The 17,582-nt window shown below is 46.5% G+C and overlaps 2 protein-coding genes and 1 non-coding gene across 4 annotated transcripts in view; 1 reads left to right on the forward strand and 2 right to left on the reverse strand.

The window, feature by feature from the left end:
- The first annotated feature begins 89 nt into the window (after positions 1 to 89).
- On the forward strand, positions 90 to 2,122 carry RAB24 (RAB24, member RAS oncogene family). Of its 2 annotated transcripts, none has more exons than XM_045284472.1 (8): positions 90 to 461; positions 541 to 609; positions 808 to 886; positions 1,003 to 1,070; positions 1,150 to 1,275; positions 1,438 to 1,488; positions 1,621 to 1,683; positions 1,774 to 2,122. In XM_045284472.1, exons 1-7 carry the CDS (start codon positions 345 to 347, stop codon positions 1,675 to 1,677), a joined length of 567 nt encoding a protein of 188 aa, XP_045140407.1. In that variant the 5' UTR covers positions 90 to 344; the 3' UTR covers positions 1,678 to 1,683; positions 1,774 to 2,122. The 2 variants fall into 2 exon arrangements, with proteins under 2 accessions (XP_045140407.1, XP_004696876.1); XM_004696819.3 differs by having other exon boundaries at positions 96 to 461; positions 1,150 to 1,249.
- Positions 2,123 to 6,144: 4,022 nt separating this feature from the next.
- The window catches only part of NSD1 (nuclear receptor binding SET domain protein 1), a 79,176-nt gene continuing 67,738 nt past the window's right edge, over positions 6,145 to 17,582 (reverse strand). The window contains exons 19-21 of the mRNA XM_045284471.1: positions 13,377 to 13,483; positions 10,966 to 11,170; positions 6,145 to 9,309 (exon numbers count right to left, since the gene is read on the reverse strand). Coding sequence (XP_045140406.1) covers positions 7,697 to 9,309; positions 10,966 to 11,170; positions 13,377 to 13,483 — 1,925 coding nt within the window. The 3' untranslated portion in view covers positions 6,145 to 7,696. The remainder of the gene's footprint in view (positions 9,310 to 10,965; positions 11,171 to 13,376; positions 13,484 to 17,582) is intronic.
- On the reverse strand, positions 16,587 to 16,694 carry LOC115873585. Its single transcript, XR_004048484.1, has one exon. It is a non-coding gene; the product is annotated as a U6 spliceosomal RNA (small nuclear RNA).

The raw sequence follows: 17,582 nt of genomic DNA on the forward strand, positions 1-17,582 counted from the left end.
CCCCTCCCCCTCCCGCGGGAGTCGCTGCGCTGCTGGCCGGAGCCGGGTCGGCGCGGAACCGGGTTCGGGGGTGGGGAATCCCAGCCGTGGCGGAACCTGAGCGGGGCGGACGGGTGAGCGGGCTGGGCGTCTTCGTGCAGCGCCGCTAAGGGCGCTGCCCCGCGCGCCCCCAGGGACCTGGCCCTCGGGAGGTTCAATACCTGGGGCCGAAGAGCCGGGACTGGCCGTCGAGGTGCAAGGTTGGCGCCTGCGGTCCGGGGGCAGAGGCCTGGGTCGAGCCGAGATCTCGGGTTGCCACCCGTCCCCGCTTCGGACCCTGACGTGGGCGAGGCGGCCCTGGGAGCATGAGCGGGCAGCGCGTGGACGTGAAGGTGGTGATGCTGGGCAAGGAGTACGTGGGCAAGACGAGCCTGGTGGAGCGATACGTGCACGACCGCTTCCTGGTGGGGCCCTATCAGAACGTGAGTGCGCCCCGCAGGCCGGGCGTGCGTGGGAGGGGCAGCTCCGCTCCAGCGGCCCTCATCTTTCCCCTTGTTGCAGACCATCGGGGCGGCCTTCGTGGCCAAGGTGATGTCCGTCGGAGACCGGACAGTGACTTTGGGTATTTGGGTAAGTCCTGGGGAAACCTATTCCAGAAAGGGCTTAGGTGTTGCCCATCACTGGCTGACCTAGCGCCTCCGAGGCCGTTTCCTAGACTCTAGTTTGTGTAGCTGGGAAGTGGGAGTATGGCGGATGTGGCCATAGTTAGCAGTTTGGGAAGTAGCCTAGCAACTCGGGCTAGAGCTGAGTGTCCCTGCTGCCCTTCAGGACACAGCAGGCTCTGAGCGTTACGAGGCCATGAGCAGAATCTACTACCGGGGTGCCAAGGCTGCCATCGTGTGCTATGGTAAGGGACTTTCTCGCATGTTCCTCAGGCTGCAAGGGTGGGTGCTAGGCTGGCCACAGCGACCAGTTCCTGACCCTTGGTTGTGTCTCCTGGGTACCCCCCCACCCCCACCCCAGATCTCACAGACAGCAGCAGCTTTGAGAGAGCAAAGTTCTGGGTGAAGGAACTCCGAAGCCTAGAAGAGGTAGGTGGCCCACACCTAGCGGTGGGACTAAGGGCAGGGGAATTGGTGGTCCTTGAAGGTGACTCACTTTCCGCCCCAGGGCTGTCAAATCTACCTGTGTGGCACCAAGAGTGACCTGTTGGAGGAGGATCGGCGCCGGCGCCGTGTGGACTTCCATGATGTTCAGGACTATGCAGACAGTATATTGCTCCTCGATCCCAATGGGGTGGGAATGGGGAAATGTCAGCATGGTTGGGTCACGGAAAATAGGGACTGCTTGAGCAAGGTTCCTGAGGCGCTCTGAGTTCCCTGAACCTGTGGGGTCTAGCCGCCTTTTGAGCAGCACCTGTATTTTCAAGTGTGAGGGTTTAGTCACTTCTCTTTGCAGATATCAAAGCTCAGCTCTTTGAAACATCTAGCAAGACTGGCCAGAGTGTGGGTGAGTGTTGTCCTGAGGCCTCACAGCAAGAGTAGGCAGGGGCACCCGAGGAACAGGACCTTGAAGGGCTGGGTGACAAGATTCCAGGGCTGCTGCTATCAGGCCCTCACTGGCCATCCCTTTTCCTGCCAGACGAGCTCTTCCAGAAAGTGGCCGAGGATTACGTCAGTGTGGCTGCCTTCCAGGTGATGACAGGTGTGTTTCCGTAGCCTCTGTGGAGAGTTCCTAAGGCTGGGTACCTAGTCCCTCAGTTGAATATTCAGTTGCCATCTCTCTTTTTGACAGAGGACAAGGGTGTGGACCTGGGCCAGAAGGCAAACCCCTACTTCTACAGCTGTTGTCACCACTGAGTCACCACCCACCTGGCCTGGGGAATTAAATCAATTCCTGAGGGACTGGGCCCAGCTCATCTGGGCTTGGGTGGTCAAGTCTGAGCTACCCCAGGTTCCCATGGCAGCAGAGGTGGCACCTGCCTGTGCTGGCCCCTGGAATGGAGGCAGCATTGGGCTGACTGATGGAAATGAGGCAGGAAGAGGGCCGACATGATGGACCCCAGGCATCAGCCCCGGACAGCACGTGTCTGCGGATTACTGAAGTGGCTTCTGACTTGTAAATAAAATCAATGCACTGTGAATCACTTAGCCCCTCTCCCTGCTATGTGAATAACAAGACACCTAGTCCTTTCTGGGGACATCTGCCTGGAGTCATTTTCTGCGTTAAGGCTCTCTTCCTATCTTCCTTTCCTTTGTAACCCAAGTTGCTAAGATACTGGGAAAACAAAGGACCCTCTTCTGTTCTCTAATGGGGCCAAGATAGGGCAAGGCCTTATAAATGAAACATTCCTTGTGAGTGCCCAGAAGAGCCAGGCATGCACTTACATGGCATCCAGAGTCAAAGGGTTTAACAGGTTGGTCCGGTGGCTCTACTGCATCTAGACCCGAGTCAGACACCCTGCAATGTGGCTTAATGGTGGAGAGGCCATTAAGAATCCAATTTCTGATCCAATTCAGTTACTAAGTTGAAAGGGGGTGGGGGAAGAGTTTAACCCTAAGGCTGAGTTTTTTGTTTTAAGGATAACCAACTAACATTTGACTCAGGATTGTTAAGACTTAAATATAAAATGGGCATTTCCCCACTCTCAGTGAGGTTATCTTGGAGAATGAAGTTCGGGGCTGGATTAGAAAAGGGTTCTAACTCCCAGTTCCCAGAGCCTATTTTTGGGTTGGGAGGTCGCAGCATTTTGTGAAGGATCAGTTGTTACTGTAAACAAGTGTTCAACAGCCCGTTTTTGTCCTAGGTGTAGTTCCCCAGCAGGGTCTTACAGTCTTGTTCACCCCTGGCATCTGCTTTCCTGCAATTGGGCCTGGGCTGGGTCCTCTGAAGAATGAAAAACCTCAACCAAGATAATGACACTCTTTGTGCAGAAAGGGCTTTGGTTCCACTTCCTTTTATAAAACCAATTCCTCAAAATACGCTTCCTTTATGGGGGATGGAGCCTTCCTGTGGAGGGATTGCAACTGACACTGCCAATGGGACAGTTAGTTGTTACTGGGAAGACACCTAAACCACTCCCCGGGGTGTGTGTGTGTGTCGACAGGGCTCAGTTTAAGAACTCGCTGAGGGATTGGGTAGGGGGGTGGCCGGCTTCTGCTCTCAAGCCAAACAATCCACCCTCCTGTAAGACTACATTTCCCCACAGACAAGAAAACAAAACACAGGGCAAGGGCCATAAGAGTAAAGTTAAACTTTACTTTACAGTAATTTTTTTTCTATATACAAAGAATTACAGTACATGTTTATGGGGATTCCTAGTACAGGGCTCCCCTCTTTTTCACTAGGAGTTTCACTTACAGCTGACAATCTATGGTGGAGGGGGCAAATAAACAGCGATGGATCTTGGCTATCTCCCCCCCCACCTCCACCCACCCCTTTCTTAAAAATATAGACAAATCTCTATTGTCAGCTTGTTTCTTTGCCAAGACCTAGGAAGCTGCTCTTCCACGCACTCCTGTGGGTGGTACTCGCCTGTGCCCAGCACACAGGCAGCACTCTGTGAACCTGGCGAGCCTCCACTTTGCCCTAGCCTGGACATGTACAGCACCAGAGCCCAGTCTCTTCTACTTCTCTGGGCTCACCTGTCAAAGCTCTGCTGACTTCTAGGTGTTCCTGCCAAAGCCCCTGAACAGCCTGATGTTTTCAGTCACCGGGAAAGAAGCGCTAGCAAAGGGCCCACAGAATTTCACATGGGTTTTTTTGGCTTATGTTGGTGGGAAACATTTCTTATTAGGTTGTGGATTTTTAATTAAAATAAAAACTCTTTCCACTTCCTTAAGAAACATTTCCCTTATTCTTCATAAGCAGCAGAGGTGTTCCCATGAGTAGAGAGGGCCGAAGGTAACTGAAGGAGATGCCCCCTCCTCCAGAGCTCTCGACCAGCCTGTCGAGGCAGTGTAGACAGAGGTGGTGGACAGGGTAGCCAGGCTCTTCCCCACCACTGGAGTCTGGTGGGTCATTCCTCTACTGGGGCTTCACCGAGGCTCTGCCTTCTACCTGCAAGATGGCTTCAAAGAAATCTGTACACAGCTGCTTACTCAATGTGAACCCAAGTTTCTCAAGTTGCTAGTCTCTCATCCCTTGGCAGTGCTTATTTATACCAGAAAATTAGCACCATTGCGTTGTGTGTATGTATGTGTGTGTATACAAAGCAATTTTCGATTACATCAATTTATACTACAGCCACCTCTGGCCCTGCTGCACTGGCCCTCGGAAGCTCAGCTGAGGGATCACTGGCCACAGCCAGGAAATCTGCTGCTGCAGCTACCTCGCCCTAAGTGACCTGGAATGTAACACACGGAGCAGCTCGTCTGCTACGCAGTAGGAAAGGGGGCTTAAAAGAGGCTCCTCTCCGGACATGAGTTCAGGTTAGGACAGTGGGCCACCTCTGACAAATTCCCAAGGATGACAGCATCCCACGAAAACCTGCTTTGTAGAGGCCGAGAAGAACCCATGCAGGTGTCGTGTTTCCACTCTCCTTACCCTCTGTTCTCCAAGGCAACCTTAAAACATACAGCTGGGAGTCCAGCTCCAGCGACAGATGTGCTGAGCCTGGGGAAGGATCCAAGGCACTCCATGCCCAGAACCAATGTGGGGTGGAGGGTATGAAGGGTAAAATAGTGACTTTCATCAATGCTGAAGATGTGGGTGTCATCATTCAGAAAGAGATCTATAGACAGTGATTGGAATCATCTGATACGCAGTAACTTCAGGGGAAAGTAAACATTTAAAAATGTGAATGCAGATGTAACAATGACAGCTAGCTCACTACTTGAATGGGTTTATTCCAGTTGGAGAAGCCAATGAGACTCTGAACACAAATTTCAACAGTTTCTGTATTTTGTCCTGACCCGACGGCCAGAGAGGAACTCTGGATGCCTCTGGCGCATGTCCATCTTGAATCCCACTTTGAAAACGCTCCCTGAGGAGCCAGCTTGGAGGCACTCTCTCTTGAGATCCCATGATTTCCAAGCATTTGGCCGGACACCCAAGACTATCCTGCACAGAGGTCAGAAATTGCCAAGGGAAGGATTTCCTTTGATTGCTAGCCCACACCTCCCTGGAGGATAGGATGCATGACAGGTTTCCAGGGGACCCACGAGGGCTGGCAAGTCCACTGCCACCCACTTCATGGAGTTCAATTTCCCCACATTTGTCCTGATCTAATTGGTAGCTCAATTCATTAATTTCCATTCAACAAACTCTTTTCATTGGCCCTCAAAAGAGACAGCCTGGTTATCCATCCATCCATCCATCCATCCATCCATTTAGATAAGGGAATGACCCCAATGCCAGGCTGGGATCGGCCATTGTTTCCCCAGTAGGTCTGGAGTGAAGCCTGTAGCGAATGGTGGAGAATGCACACAAGAAAAACCACCAAAGTGGCCAGTCCTTGCTCCTCTTCCCCATCATTCCCTGTCCTGCGAGACATTTCCAGAGCGGCTGGCTGTCAAGTATCAATCAAAGCTGATGTCAGAGAAGCTACTTCAGAATCAAGCTTCTCTGTGAAAAGGTTTACAAAGCCTGCACCCTCCCCCCACCCAAAATTCACAGTTTATTTCATGAAACAAAGAGCTACGGCAATTGAATACACAACCTAGTGGAAGGCGATTCTGACAGTGCAGAGCAGATTATCTTGTTCTGATCACAACTACAGATGGCAGGAGAGAAAAGGGCACAGGACTGGCACCAGGCAAACCCTACTCATACAACCTAAGAGATTAAGATAGGGAACGGGACCCACTAGCTGAAGTTCTATACTTATTATTCTCACACATGATAAATACTTAATATAATGAACTTTAATGTTCTGGTGGATTTCTTTAAAAATATCTTTCTCATGGTTTAAAATTTTTTTAAAAGAAAATAAGATGCTTTATGCTTTGTCTTCCTTTTGCACAGAGAGCGTTCCTGCTCTGACGGTGTTGGAAGAGATAATGAACAGGGAGAACTAGGCAAGCGGAATTCAGAGAGGCAAGTCCAAGGTCTAAGTGAGATGCAGGGACAGGCTCCTCAACTCGGGTCAGCTCAACCCTGCCTCATCCTTCTGCCTGAGTCCAAGTGTCTCATCCTCAGAGACAGACTTTGGGAGATAAAAGCAGATTGTTTTAAAAATCTTTATTATATAAAGCGCAAATGCTTCTAAAATGATGATTCCCTCCTTGAGAGTGATGGATGAGAGTAATCACTATAGGAATTTAGGCGGAGGGGTAAACTGGGGGGAAAATACGGAATCCTGTTGAGGGTATAACAGCCAGAACGGACAGAATGGCCAGGAAATGTCAGGGCCGGGCAATGTCCTGTTGGCTAAAGCTGCTGGCTAAGTTGGCAAAGCAGAGGTAAACGTGTTTGGTCTAGGGGCAAAGGAGGGGCGAGAGGTGGGAGGGAACTGGCCAAACAGCACTTCCTGTTGGCAGTTGGTTAGCTGGGTGAATGGCAGGGCAGGATAGCACCAACAGATTTCCCAGCTCAGGGCCCCAGTAACAGATCATCAGCAGTTATGAAAACCTTCTCTTAAGACTGGACACTGCTCTGAACACCATAGAAACCAGTCTCCTAGGAAGCGTTCTGGCTTGGCTTTGAGCCGAGTCAGCAGACAGGTGCTCATGATAAGAGCACAGCAAATCACCAGGAGGGATGATAAACACTAGGAGCCCCTCCACTCAGGAAGGTAAAGGATTGGGTAAGGTCAAACACTTTCCAATCAGGATCTGGCCAGCTCCCTGAAGCTGGAATGTCTAGCTTACAGGTTCCCTATGTTCACTGTCCAAGACTCAAATCTGAAGCACCTGGGTGTTTGGGGCACAGGGGTGGGTGGGTTCATGTAAAAGAAGAATTGGTAGAAAAGAAAGGTAGGCTTGCCAATTGCTTTGCCCCATCACTGGAAAGCTACCTGCTCATAAAGCCCAGCTCCCCTTAGCCAGATGCTCTGCCAAAGACAGGTGTTCAAGACTGCACAGCTGACGTAATTGGCAGCTGCCGCCCTGTAGCAACCCCACTTGGCCTTGATGCAGCACCCTCAAGCCTGCAGAGATCACCTCCATGAGTGTGATTGTATGGTCACACCCTCACGCATACCTCAATCAGGAGACACTTAACCACAAAGAACAGTTCAGAATGAGCTGGGAAGCTCCTGATCAAAGGTTCTTGGCAGCCTGAGAATGCAGGCAGACTTGTTAGGCCTTATTTATCTCTGGGTCATGGAGCAGGACTGGCCTAGCACCCACGAGCCACTGATTTTAATGAACATCAGTTCTTCCCAAGGTTCATCGGGTGCCCTCAATAGGGTTCTACTGCAGGGCCAGGGAAATAGCTTTGTGAGCACCTCTACCTTCCGACTTGACCAGCGGAATTGAATTCCATGCTTGACTCCAGAGGGGACTTTTATTTCAAGTTTACCATGTGTAAAAGTCGTGGGAAAGAGACCCAAGTCTGTCTGTCCCCTTGGTTGGGGCCCACTTGGATTTCCATACATGGTTTACATAACCATAAGCTCCCACTGGCTAATGTCACAAGAGTTTCTGAGTGTTGGGATATAAGAATAACAGTGGAAAGGTTTAGGGGGTCTGTTTTTGTAAGGGGGGAAAGAAAGGAAATATTCCCCTCCCCAAATGGTACCCTGGGGCAGTTTGTCTGGCCATAACATTTACTAGCATTATTTCTGCTCTGACTCCGCAAACTTGTGATTGGAAGGGGCTTGGTTAAGAGCTGGAACAGTATTTTGCTCTGGTTTAGGGTCTTGCCCTCTTCCAATGGACCAGCAAGTCTGTGCCAACGTCTGTGTGCTCCCAGAGGACCAGCGCGACGGTGTCAGTGCCTGTCCAGCCACCATGGGCCACAGCCCGGGTCCCAGGGGGGCCTTTCCCAGGAGCCAGGGACTCGGCTCTGTGGTGGCTAACTTCTCCTCAGAGGGCAGAGAGGCTGGGGCATTCCCAAGAGGCCGGAAGGATTGCCCACTCAGCGCTGTCCCTTTGGCAGCAAATCCAGGGAGTTGAGGGCCTCCAGCCATCTGCTTCAGCAGGCCTGAGGCTTGGCTGGCAAGTCCTGGGGTCTGCTCAGCCTCTGTAGGTGCTCTTCCGGAGGCTTGAGTGGTTGGCTCGTATAAAAAAGCCTTGGCAGGGGACTGAGGAAGAAGTCTGGCTTGGGTGAGTGATTTAACAGCTTGCCAGGGATGCTTTGAAGGGGCTGCTGCTTTCCCAGGTGGCGGGAGGACAGGGTCTGACATGCTAATTCTCTCTACAGCTCGAGGCATCTGCCCCAGGCCTTTGCTGGCAGGCCAAGAACTTGACTCCAACACGGGTATCTTCTCATCGACTTGTGGAGTGCCCTCATGAGGAGAAGGTGCCCGGTCCTTCTGGCGAGGAGCCAGGTCTATGAGATCCATAACCAGAGCAGCTCTGCTTTTTGACTGGGTATTCTGGTCCACAGGCCTCAGTGCTTTTTCTTTTGCAACAAGGGTCTGGACCACCGCTGATAGTACTTTCTCAGGAGGTGGGAGTCTCTGGGACAAAGAGGCATGGGATTTGTCAGGGGGCCTATCTGAAGTCTGGGGCTTGGGACCACTGGTGATTAGCAGTCTGTCTGCTGGCGGAAGTCTCAGGCCAGTGGGGACTGGGGCTTTTTCCAATGGCTGAGGCCTGGGGCTGGCAGCACCTATGGATTTATCCAGCCTTGGAGCACCCAGAGGTCTTTCCAGTGGTTGAGACTTGACTGAAGGTGAGGAGCTTGGGCTGGTCACTGGAGAGGGTTTGCCAGAGAGCTGGGGTCTTGCAGGAGACCTGTCCAATGATTTCTGGCTGGATCCCGAGGATTGGGATTTGGTCCCTGGTCCAGCAAGGTCCTTGATCCGATCTAAAGGCTGAGGCCTAGAGTCAGTTCTTTCAAGAGGTCGTTCAGGCTGCGGCGTCCTCTGACCAGACCCTGCCAGAGCCTTTTTGGAGAGAGACAATGTCTGGTTGTTGTCTGCAGGTGGCTTTTCCGACGTCTTCAGCCCCTGAGCCGCCATCCCTGATGATTGCTCTGCTGGGTGAGAGGGTGAGCCTGGAGGCAGCGGTACGGGGGGAGGAACATACTCACGGATCTCCCCAGGTTCCAGAGGGTTGGGTCCACAGGGGTCATGCTCAGTACAAGACAGACGTCCATCCAGTTTGGATATGAAGAGCATTCCTTCACGATGCTGCTTGCAAAAGGAGCTGGGACACATCTCACAGAAGGAGGCAGCTTCCTTTCCACAGATGTCACATTGATGCCAGGGACACTCCCATTTCCCTGAAAAACCCAGGAGTACACAAGTTTAGAAAGATAAGACATGTGTACAAGGTAGTCATAGCTCTGCTACTGGTTCAAAGGGCTGATTTATAAGCCTCCTTGAAACTGCCGTCTCTTTCAGAAAGTATATGCCACTCACCTGGTCCTTCTTCTCTCTTAGAATTTAGTTTTCTCTTCTAGAGAAAACATAATGTAAAAGCATAGTATCAAACAGCAACTAAATATTAATTAAATATAGCTGACAATGAAATCTATTATCTAAGAACACCCCCCCCCACACACACACACACAGAAAGCCCTGTGAAGCTCCCTCTATATAGCTAGTCTTTAAATACTTAATTTCCACCCATTTATTCGGTTATTAATAAAGGCAGGGGCAGTTAAGTGCAAAAAAAAAAGGATGTGGATTTATCTTTGCTCAATTTGAAATCTTGAAACAAGCATAAAACACAACCTGTGTTGTCCACACAGCATTATGGACAATATTCACAGCAAACCTGAGCTGCTATTTACTCTCCTCATTTCATGAAAGCTGAGTGTTTCTGCCATTCACAGTGTTTCCCCCAACGCCCGACAAGTGATTGATTCTGAACTCACTCTTGGCTCATAAGCTACAATCAGTTCGGTCACAACTTGAGTCTGCTCTAGCCCTGGTTAAGTGATTTTGAAACAACTTCCCATTTCACTTCCTGGCACTAACAGGTTGATGCCATCAATGGCCTTTCCTTCTCACTACCTGCTTTCTGTTTCTTCATGGCAAGGACATGTGACAAAGCCAATTCAGGGTCAAAGTCTTCTCACTTGAACTCTCAAATGAGTATCCTTCGGCAATTCTACACATCCTAGTTACGTAGGATGTCCTCAGCCTGGAGTGGTTCCTTCTGGTATTTTTCCATGTTCATTATAATAGGATCCAAAACCCAAACCACACTCGCTGTCACCCAGTCAATGTTGACTCCTAGCAACCCCAAGACTAACTACTTACGATAGTAGAAAGCCCAGTCTTTCTCCTTCAGAGTTGTTGGTGGTTTCAAACTGCTGAACATGTGGATTGCGGCCCAACACATAACCACTACACAACCAAGGATCCTTTATAATAGATTGTATATCCAAGTCTCTAAAATTCTCAAATCTTAGCAACACCTCACTATGAGGTCAATAATTTCTACAACCATATATTCCTGGGCACATCTGCTCAGAGATCTCATCTGTGAATGGATACTGTAACATCTCAAAGACAACAACCTGCTGTCTGAAGAGGAGCTTTGAGGTGGGGGCAGAGGGAGCGATATCATGTCAACATAGCTCTCACTGTCTGGAAAGTCTCAAAGGTACATGAGTCCTATCATCTTTTTTCAGAAGGGTCAATCTATTTGCTCCCTTTGTTTGAGCTAACCTCCCTGTTTATCTCATTAGTCTTAACTCTTGGTTTTCGCTTCAGTCTCATGAGAAGACCTGCGTCAAGAGGTTGCTGAGAGAATGAAATGACAGCGACAATCAGCTTTGAGTTGCTGTCCCCTTTCCTCTAGGATCCAAGCCTTTCTTAGCATATCCGCCCCCCACTGCCGAGACCCTGTAAGAGCAAAGGGCACTTTTCCCTAGACTGAGGTAAATGCACCAGGCCCCGCGATTCAGAGAGATGTATTTGACACCGACCTGCTGGGCGTTTGGTTAGGTTGAGACAATCTGCATGGTAGACTTTGGGGCAGCCTGGCTTCTTACAGGAGACAAGCTGCCCGGCATCCCCACAGCTGAAGCATTCATCCTCCCGCTCCTTTGTGACTTCGCCTTGGGTCCTGCGCTTCCCTGGTTGCTTCTTCTTAAATTTCTTGGACTTTTCTTCTGTGGCAATGGGCTGATTCTAGAAGGCAGATAACGAGTAGTCAGCATTTTGCTCTTCTTGTGGACATATTATTTGTACCATCTCAGTCGGGTTAACTCTCCCTCTCAGCCTGTCTCTGAAAGACAGTCTTCTCAATAGACTGTCAAAAAGATAAACGCAGGCATAATAACAACAGCAATAGTTGGTAGTGCTAATTACCACTTTTATGTCAACTAATTCTGCTCCCTCAACACTAGAACGAATAAAATTTTCTTTAGTGGGTGCATGTAAGTGGTGCACATTACTTAATTTATTCAAAAAACCTTTTGAGTCACTGCTGGGAAGCCTATTAACAAAAGAGAGCGCGAGAGCATAGTTCTTGCTCTCATCTAAGCTATGCGTCTGTTTCTAAGTCAAATTAAAACCCCCACTCTCTCCACCCCGCGCCCGTGACAGATCCTCGAGTAGCCAATAGATTTCATCAAATGTCCCCTGCAGTCCACTCTGGGTCACCCAACCTTGTGGCAGTTAGTCTATTCTTCTTCTTAGCCTGTGAATATCCAAGATCAATCTCCAAGGCATAACTAAGGGCGATGTGAAGGGATCAATGTTTCTGCTCTTAGCCCACAGTGATCACCTCCCTGACTTACTGTGACATGGCTCCATGCCTCCGGAGCACAAGGCAGAGCTAAAGGCCTGAGAACACCAGTGATCTCAACTGTGACTCGGATGTGCAGAGCACAGGCCAGCTAGAACAAGAACTTTTAGCCAGACAAGAAGACAACAAGACACAAAACAAGAGGGCTTCAAACAGTTTGTGGAAAAATTCCATGATCTTTAAATTCCAGTTTTCTAAGAACTTTTTGAGGCCCACTCATATAATTAAGGATGATTTTTTTTAATTTAAGAAAATGGAAGAGTAATTAATGTATATTCATGTGGTATTATTTAAAATGAGTAACTCTGGGTTTCTTATTGGATAGTAAGCTAATTTTCATTTTTTATTATTCATATTGACATTTGTAATCAGAAAAGTTTAATGGGAAATAAGTAGGAGCCAGCCACACACAGTATACTCTGTAACAAGATTAAGCCTCGCTTTTTTGGTTCAGTTACTTATGATAATGAAACCTGAAAAATTTTGTAGAAAAACAAGCAGTCAACTAAAAGTGATCATTTTTTTAAAAAGCAAGAAAGAACTGTTTTAATATTTAAGAAAAGCAGGATACAGACTTGCAAATATTTATATACAGCATTATCTATACTTTCATATAATGGTGAGATTAAGACTCTGAGTTAGTTTATTGTGCCAACCTGGCTGGTAAACACGTGTTGTTAATTGAAGGGCAGAGGGATAAGTGACTCAGTAAGCCTCGCCTTTCTAGTTCTCGAGTCTCTTGCTTTCTGATGGTCGGACCAGGATGCAGTTGCCTTAGCAGTTCCCTGCTTAGCTAGCAATGCTGACTTCCTGCAAGACATCCCCAAGGAGAAGCCACATGGACCTACCCCGACGCAACCCTGGGTGCTGGAGCAGCCATGTGGAGAACCCTGCCAGCGCTGAGATGTTTACACATTCACTGACTCGGCTTTCCTCCTGCAATTGGCATCATTGCATCAGTTTTGTGAGATGGAGGATGACTTTGTGGATTGGTGTCGGACATATGGGTTAATGTTGGACTGGTGGGCTTGGGCAGCACTGGGTTGGGATGTTTTCTTGATGTGTACTTAACCTTTATATAAAACTCTCTCTTATACATGAGTTTCTGTGGATTTGTTTCTCTAAAGTACCCAGACTAGCACAGACCCTATATGTACATAGTTTTCTATTACACCCAGAATCTGTATTAAATTCAACTACAGATTCTTTGGTATCTTTTTAAAAGAGAGAAGTGATAGATATCCATGGAGACAGATATAAGAAGTATCTAAATAGCTGATGAAGAGATAGGACTGAGATCAGATCGGACCAATAAGGAGCACAATAACTGAAGATTGCCGTTTTCTCTTTGCAGCATTTTTAGCTCCAAGAGTATCTCCACCTGTCACAAGTGTCAAGTTGCTAAAAACATTTTCACAATACTCAGAGCTCTTCACTTGTGTAAATCACCAGAAGAGTTCACTGTCAATGGCCCTACTTATTCAATGTCATTATTTCAAAGAGACATCTCTTACAGATAAAGACCCTGCCTAGAAGCAATGAAGAACACACCAGTATTCCCAATATAGAAGTTTGGGAAGATAGTACCTTAGGCCTTACACCCAGGAAGCCACTGCAGTTTGGGGCTCCACATTTGCAAACGGTCTTTCCATTCCCAAGACATTCCAGGTTGTAGTTGAAGGTAAGTTCTGTGCCTGCATAAAATAATGTAGAAATTGTAATACTCACTTAATTACAGAGTTGTTTAATTGCTATTTTAGGAATACATTAATTAAAAAAATTAAAAACCAGCAACAACTTACTGTACAACGATTAAGGAAACCTGTCAGTCTGTGCTAAGGTCTTCCTTGGCAACACCCAAGGGAGGGGGAACACAGTCCAGAGTAAGAACAGAGAGTTCTGGAATAGATGTCAGTGTTGGCTTTACATTCCAATTACACCACAATCTTACCCAGGTAATCTTGGTTAGTACATTTATCCTCCCCTAAAGGCCTAAGTAGCCCCTTCCTACAATGAAGAAATAATGAAGCCAATCTCAGAAAAAAATCGCTGGAGGAACTATGTCATATGGTACACAGAAGTAATCTGCAATGTTTAAAAGGAGATGTACACATGTAAGACACTAAATTTTTAGAACCAAAGTCACGTAGGCCAGTATAGTGCAATGATAAGTCAAATATTGATACCCTCACAATGTATGTAAAGGAAATAGAAATTAGTAGCTCAATGATTAAGATCACAAAATTGTTAAAATCTGAAAAGCCTTCTGGGCGATTACTAAAGTCCTCGAGCGAAGACACTCAATGAATTCCACATATTAGTATAACAAACAACCACCAACAACAGAAAAATTCAAACACGCAAGGGCCAAACAGTGCCTAAACTGCTCCTTCAGAGCTGACCCTACGGGAACCAACAACAACAAGGGGGTGAGAACTTCAGTCTTCTTCCAAAATGTGCACATGCCATTCCTGCCTCTACAGCAAATGGGGCCTGGCATAAGAACCCACAAGAAGAGATACTAAACACTGGGCCAAAAAGGAAGTCAAGCTGATTCAAAAGAGAACAGATATATAACAAAGTAACCTCAAGGAAACTGTATATAAATCTCATAAAAATAAGAAAGAAAAATCACAAAGACCCAGTTAAAAGTAAAATAATAGCAAAGAAAAGACAAGAAAACCCATAAGCAAAATGAACTAAGCACAGAAGATGAGGAACAAGGAAAGCCCCCTCCCCCATGCAGCAAAACTGGAAAAATGCAGCAGTCACAGAAACAAAGTAGCAGAATGGCTAAGAAAATAGGACTCATCTTTATGCTGCTTACAATAATCACACCTTAGACACGAAGACAGAAATATAATAAAAATCAAAGGCTGGAAAAATATAAAACTACTAGCAATTTTAAAAAGGAGTGTATATTATTCTCTGATAAAATACACTTCAGAGCTAACTCACACACAAAGTGACAAAGATACTATAAAATAATATAATCGAACAAGACATAACTATAATACTCATGCACATAATGAAAGACTTTCAAAATACATTAAACAAAAAAAACTTTAAGGAAGGATAAAACAACTAAAAAGAAAACTAAACCAAGACACGAGAACTAAATAATGCATGTAAAATCAACTTAAACTTGTAGACATAAAAAAACCCAATGACAATATGCATTCTTCCCCAGTGCATTCTTGAAAATTCTCGGGAATAAATCACATTAACCCATGAAGCAAATTTTAATTAATTTAAAAACATGAAGATATTACAAATCATCTTTTCAGATCACAACAATAGGAAATTGATACCAACAACAGGAAATTCCAGGGGGGAAAAATCAAATACATGGAAATGGAATAACAACCTATTAAAAAATTACTAGGTAACTGAATAAGGAATGAAAATTGTAAATTCCTTGAAACAAATGAGAACAAATTATAATACATTAAAACCTTTGGGGACACACCTAAAGCAGTACTTGGGGCTGGGGTGCACATAATTTACAGCAATAAATGCACATCCAAAAAAGGAGGGGGAAAAACAAAAATAAAATCAAAATGTAAATCAACATCTCCAACAATTAAAACATATGTTCCCACACGTATTTGGCCAAGTGTCTCTTTATCAGAAAAAAAAATTACTGTGTCTCCCTGGGAATTAAAAACGTATACCACAACCTATCGTCCAGGATAAAGTGTAGGGATCTGCTGATCCCTGGATCATTTCACTGCGCCCCAGGGGACAGTATCACCCTGTTGGGGGAAACGGGTTACAATCATTCTTTACGATGTGTGAATATTATCATTCAAGAAAAGGGCTTCATACCAAAACAAACTGCCTGCTTAGCAAGGGTGGGAAGAAAAAGGGAGGGAAACCAGAAGGGAGGGTTAGATAGGTGTTCACTTGTGGGAAGGGAAAAACAATGTTCCACAAGAGTGTTGGGGAAAAGGAGGAGGCAGGTGAAACAGGGAAAATCATTTGGGAGGGCTGAAAAGTTATTTAAGTTAATTAGATGAAAAACAATAGCCTGGTAAGTAAATTCTTACTAATTCACAAAAAGTGTGGAGGAAAACTTGCTAGCATTCAAAAATTCACTTGAAAAGACTATGTCCTTTCACGAAGATGGCGCTGAAGGCGAAGAAGGAAGCTCCTCCCCTCCCAAAACGGAAGCCAAAGCAAAGGCTTTAAAAGCCAAGAAGGCCGTGCTGAAAGGCGTCCACAGCCACAAAAAAAAGAAGATCCGCACGTCACCCACCTTCCGGCGGCCCAAGACCCTGAGACTGAGAAGGCAGCCCAAATACCCCCGGAAGAGCGCCCCCAGGAGAAACAAGCTGGACCATTATGCCATCATCAAGTTCCCCTGACCACAGAGTCTGCCATGAAGAAGATGGAAGATAACAACACACTTGTGTTCACTGTGGATGTCAAAGCCAACAAACACCAGATCAAGCAGGCTGTGAAAAAGCTCTATGACATTGACGTAGCCAAAGTCAACACCTTGATCAGGCCTGACGGTGAGAAGAAGGCATGTGTTCGACTGGCTCCTGACTATGACGCTTTAGATGTTGCCAACAAAATTGGAATCATCTAAAGTGAGCCCAGCTGGCTAATGCTAAATATAAACTTTTTCAAGATAAAAAAAAAAAGACTATGTCCTTCTTTGTGCATTTCAAAATTAGCACTTTAGAAACTTAAATATGTATAGATTAAGGTGACCAGACATCTCGCTTTTGAACAATTTTTCCTGCGTCCCGTGGCGTTATTTTATCTACCTATTTATTTATTTATTTTTAAGAAGAGATGGAACGCTTCACGAATTTCCGTGTCATCCTTGCCGCAGGGGCCATGCTAATCTTCTCTGTATCGTTCCAATTTTAGTATATGTGCTGCCGAAGCAAGCACCCCGTGGCGTTTTTAAAAAGTCCCGATTTTTGGAAAGAATGCACGACAAGCTAGGGTATATGGTTTTCGGCTGCCATGTGGCTATTTCGCCAGGATATGAGTTTTAACAATGGTGACCCGCTTTACAATGTTAAAATCTGGTCATCTTAGTATATATAGATGCCTAAAATATTCATCCACATATTGAAATTATGTATTTAATCAGTTCTTCCAATACATGAAAATAACTTTGCTGTCAAACCAATTAACCATAGCAGACTTTCAATTCAAATGACCATTTTAATACATGTCCTGGTTACAGACCACCTTGCTGCTGCACTCTAATGCTTAGAAACACAAAACGGTCTTGACAGAACTTCCGCATTCGCCATGTGTCAGGTCACCTGGTGCCTACAGGATAAGCAGTCAAGGTCCAAAAGATTTGCACGAGTGAGAGTTTGCAAGGTGGGGAAAAGGCAACTATAGAAGGGAAGGTGAGAAAAGGAGAGCTGGTGAGTAGGTGCTTTTTAAAAACCCAAACCACGTTTGCTTTTGAGTCGATTCCCACTTTACAGTGATGCTAGGACAGGACAGAACTGCCCCTGTGTTTCTGAGATGATTTACAGGAGTCAAAGCCTTGTCTTCCTCCTGAGGAGTGGCTGGTGGTTTTAAACTGCTGACCTTGTGGGTAGCAGCCCAACACAGCCCCATGAGCCAGAGCTCATTCCACAGTTGTGAAATTTTCATACAGATTACAAGTAGCTTGGATCACTGGGCCCCATACTTCTAAAGGCTAATTTTCGGAAAATTCATATAAATGTGAAAGATATCGAGATACATGTCTTTAAAACCATCCATGCTCAACTTACCACACAGCAAATCTTTATAAACCTTTAAAAGTTTACTTTG

Source organism: Echinops telfairi, unplaced genomic scaffold (assembly GCF_000313985.2).
Source record: "Echinops telfairi isolate 266 unplaced genomic scaffold, ASM31398v2 ScPeMD7_7469;HRSCAF=8507_0, whole genome shotgun sequence".
In the NCBI taxonomy this organism is placed as follows: Eukaryota; Metazoa; Chordata; class Mammalia; order Afrosoricida; family Tenrecidae; genus Echinops; species Echinops telfairi.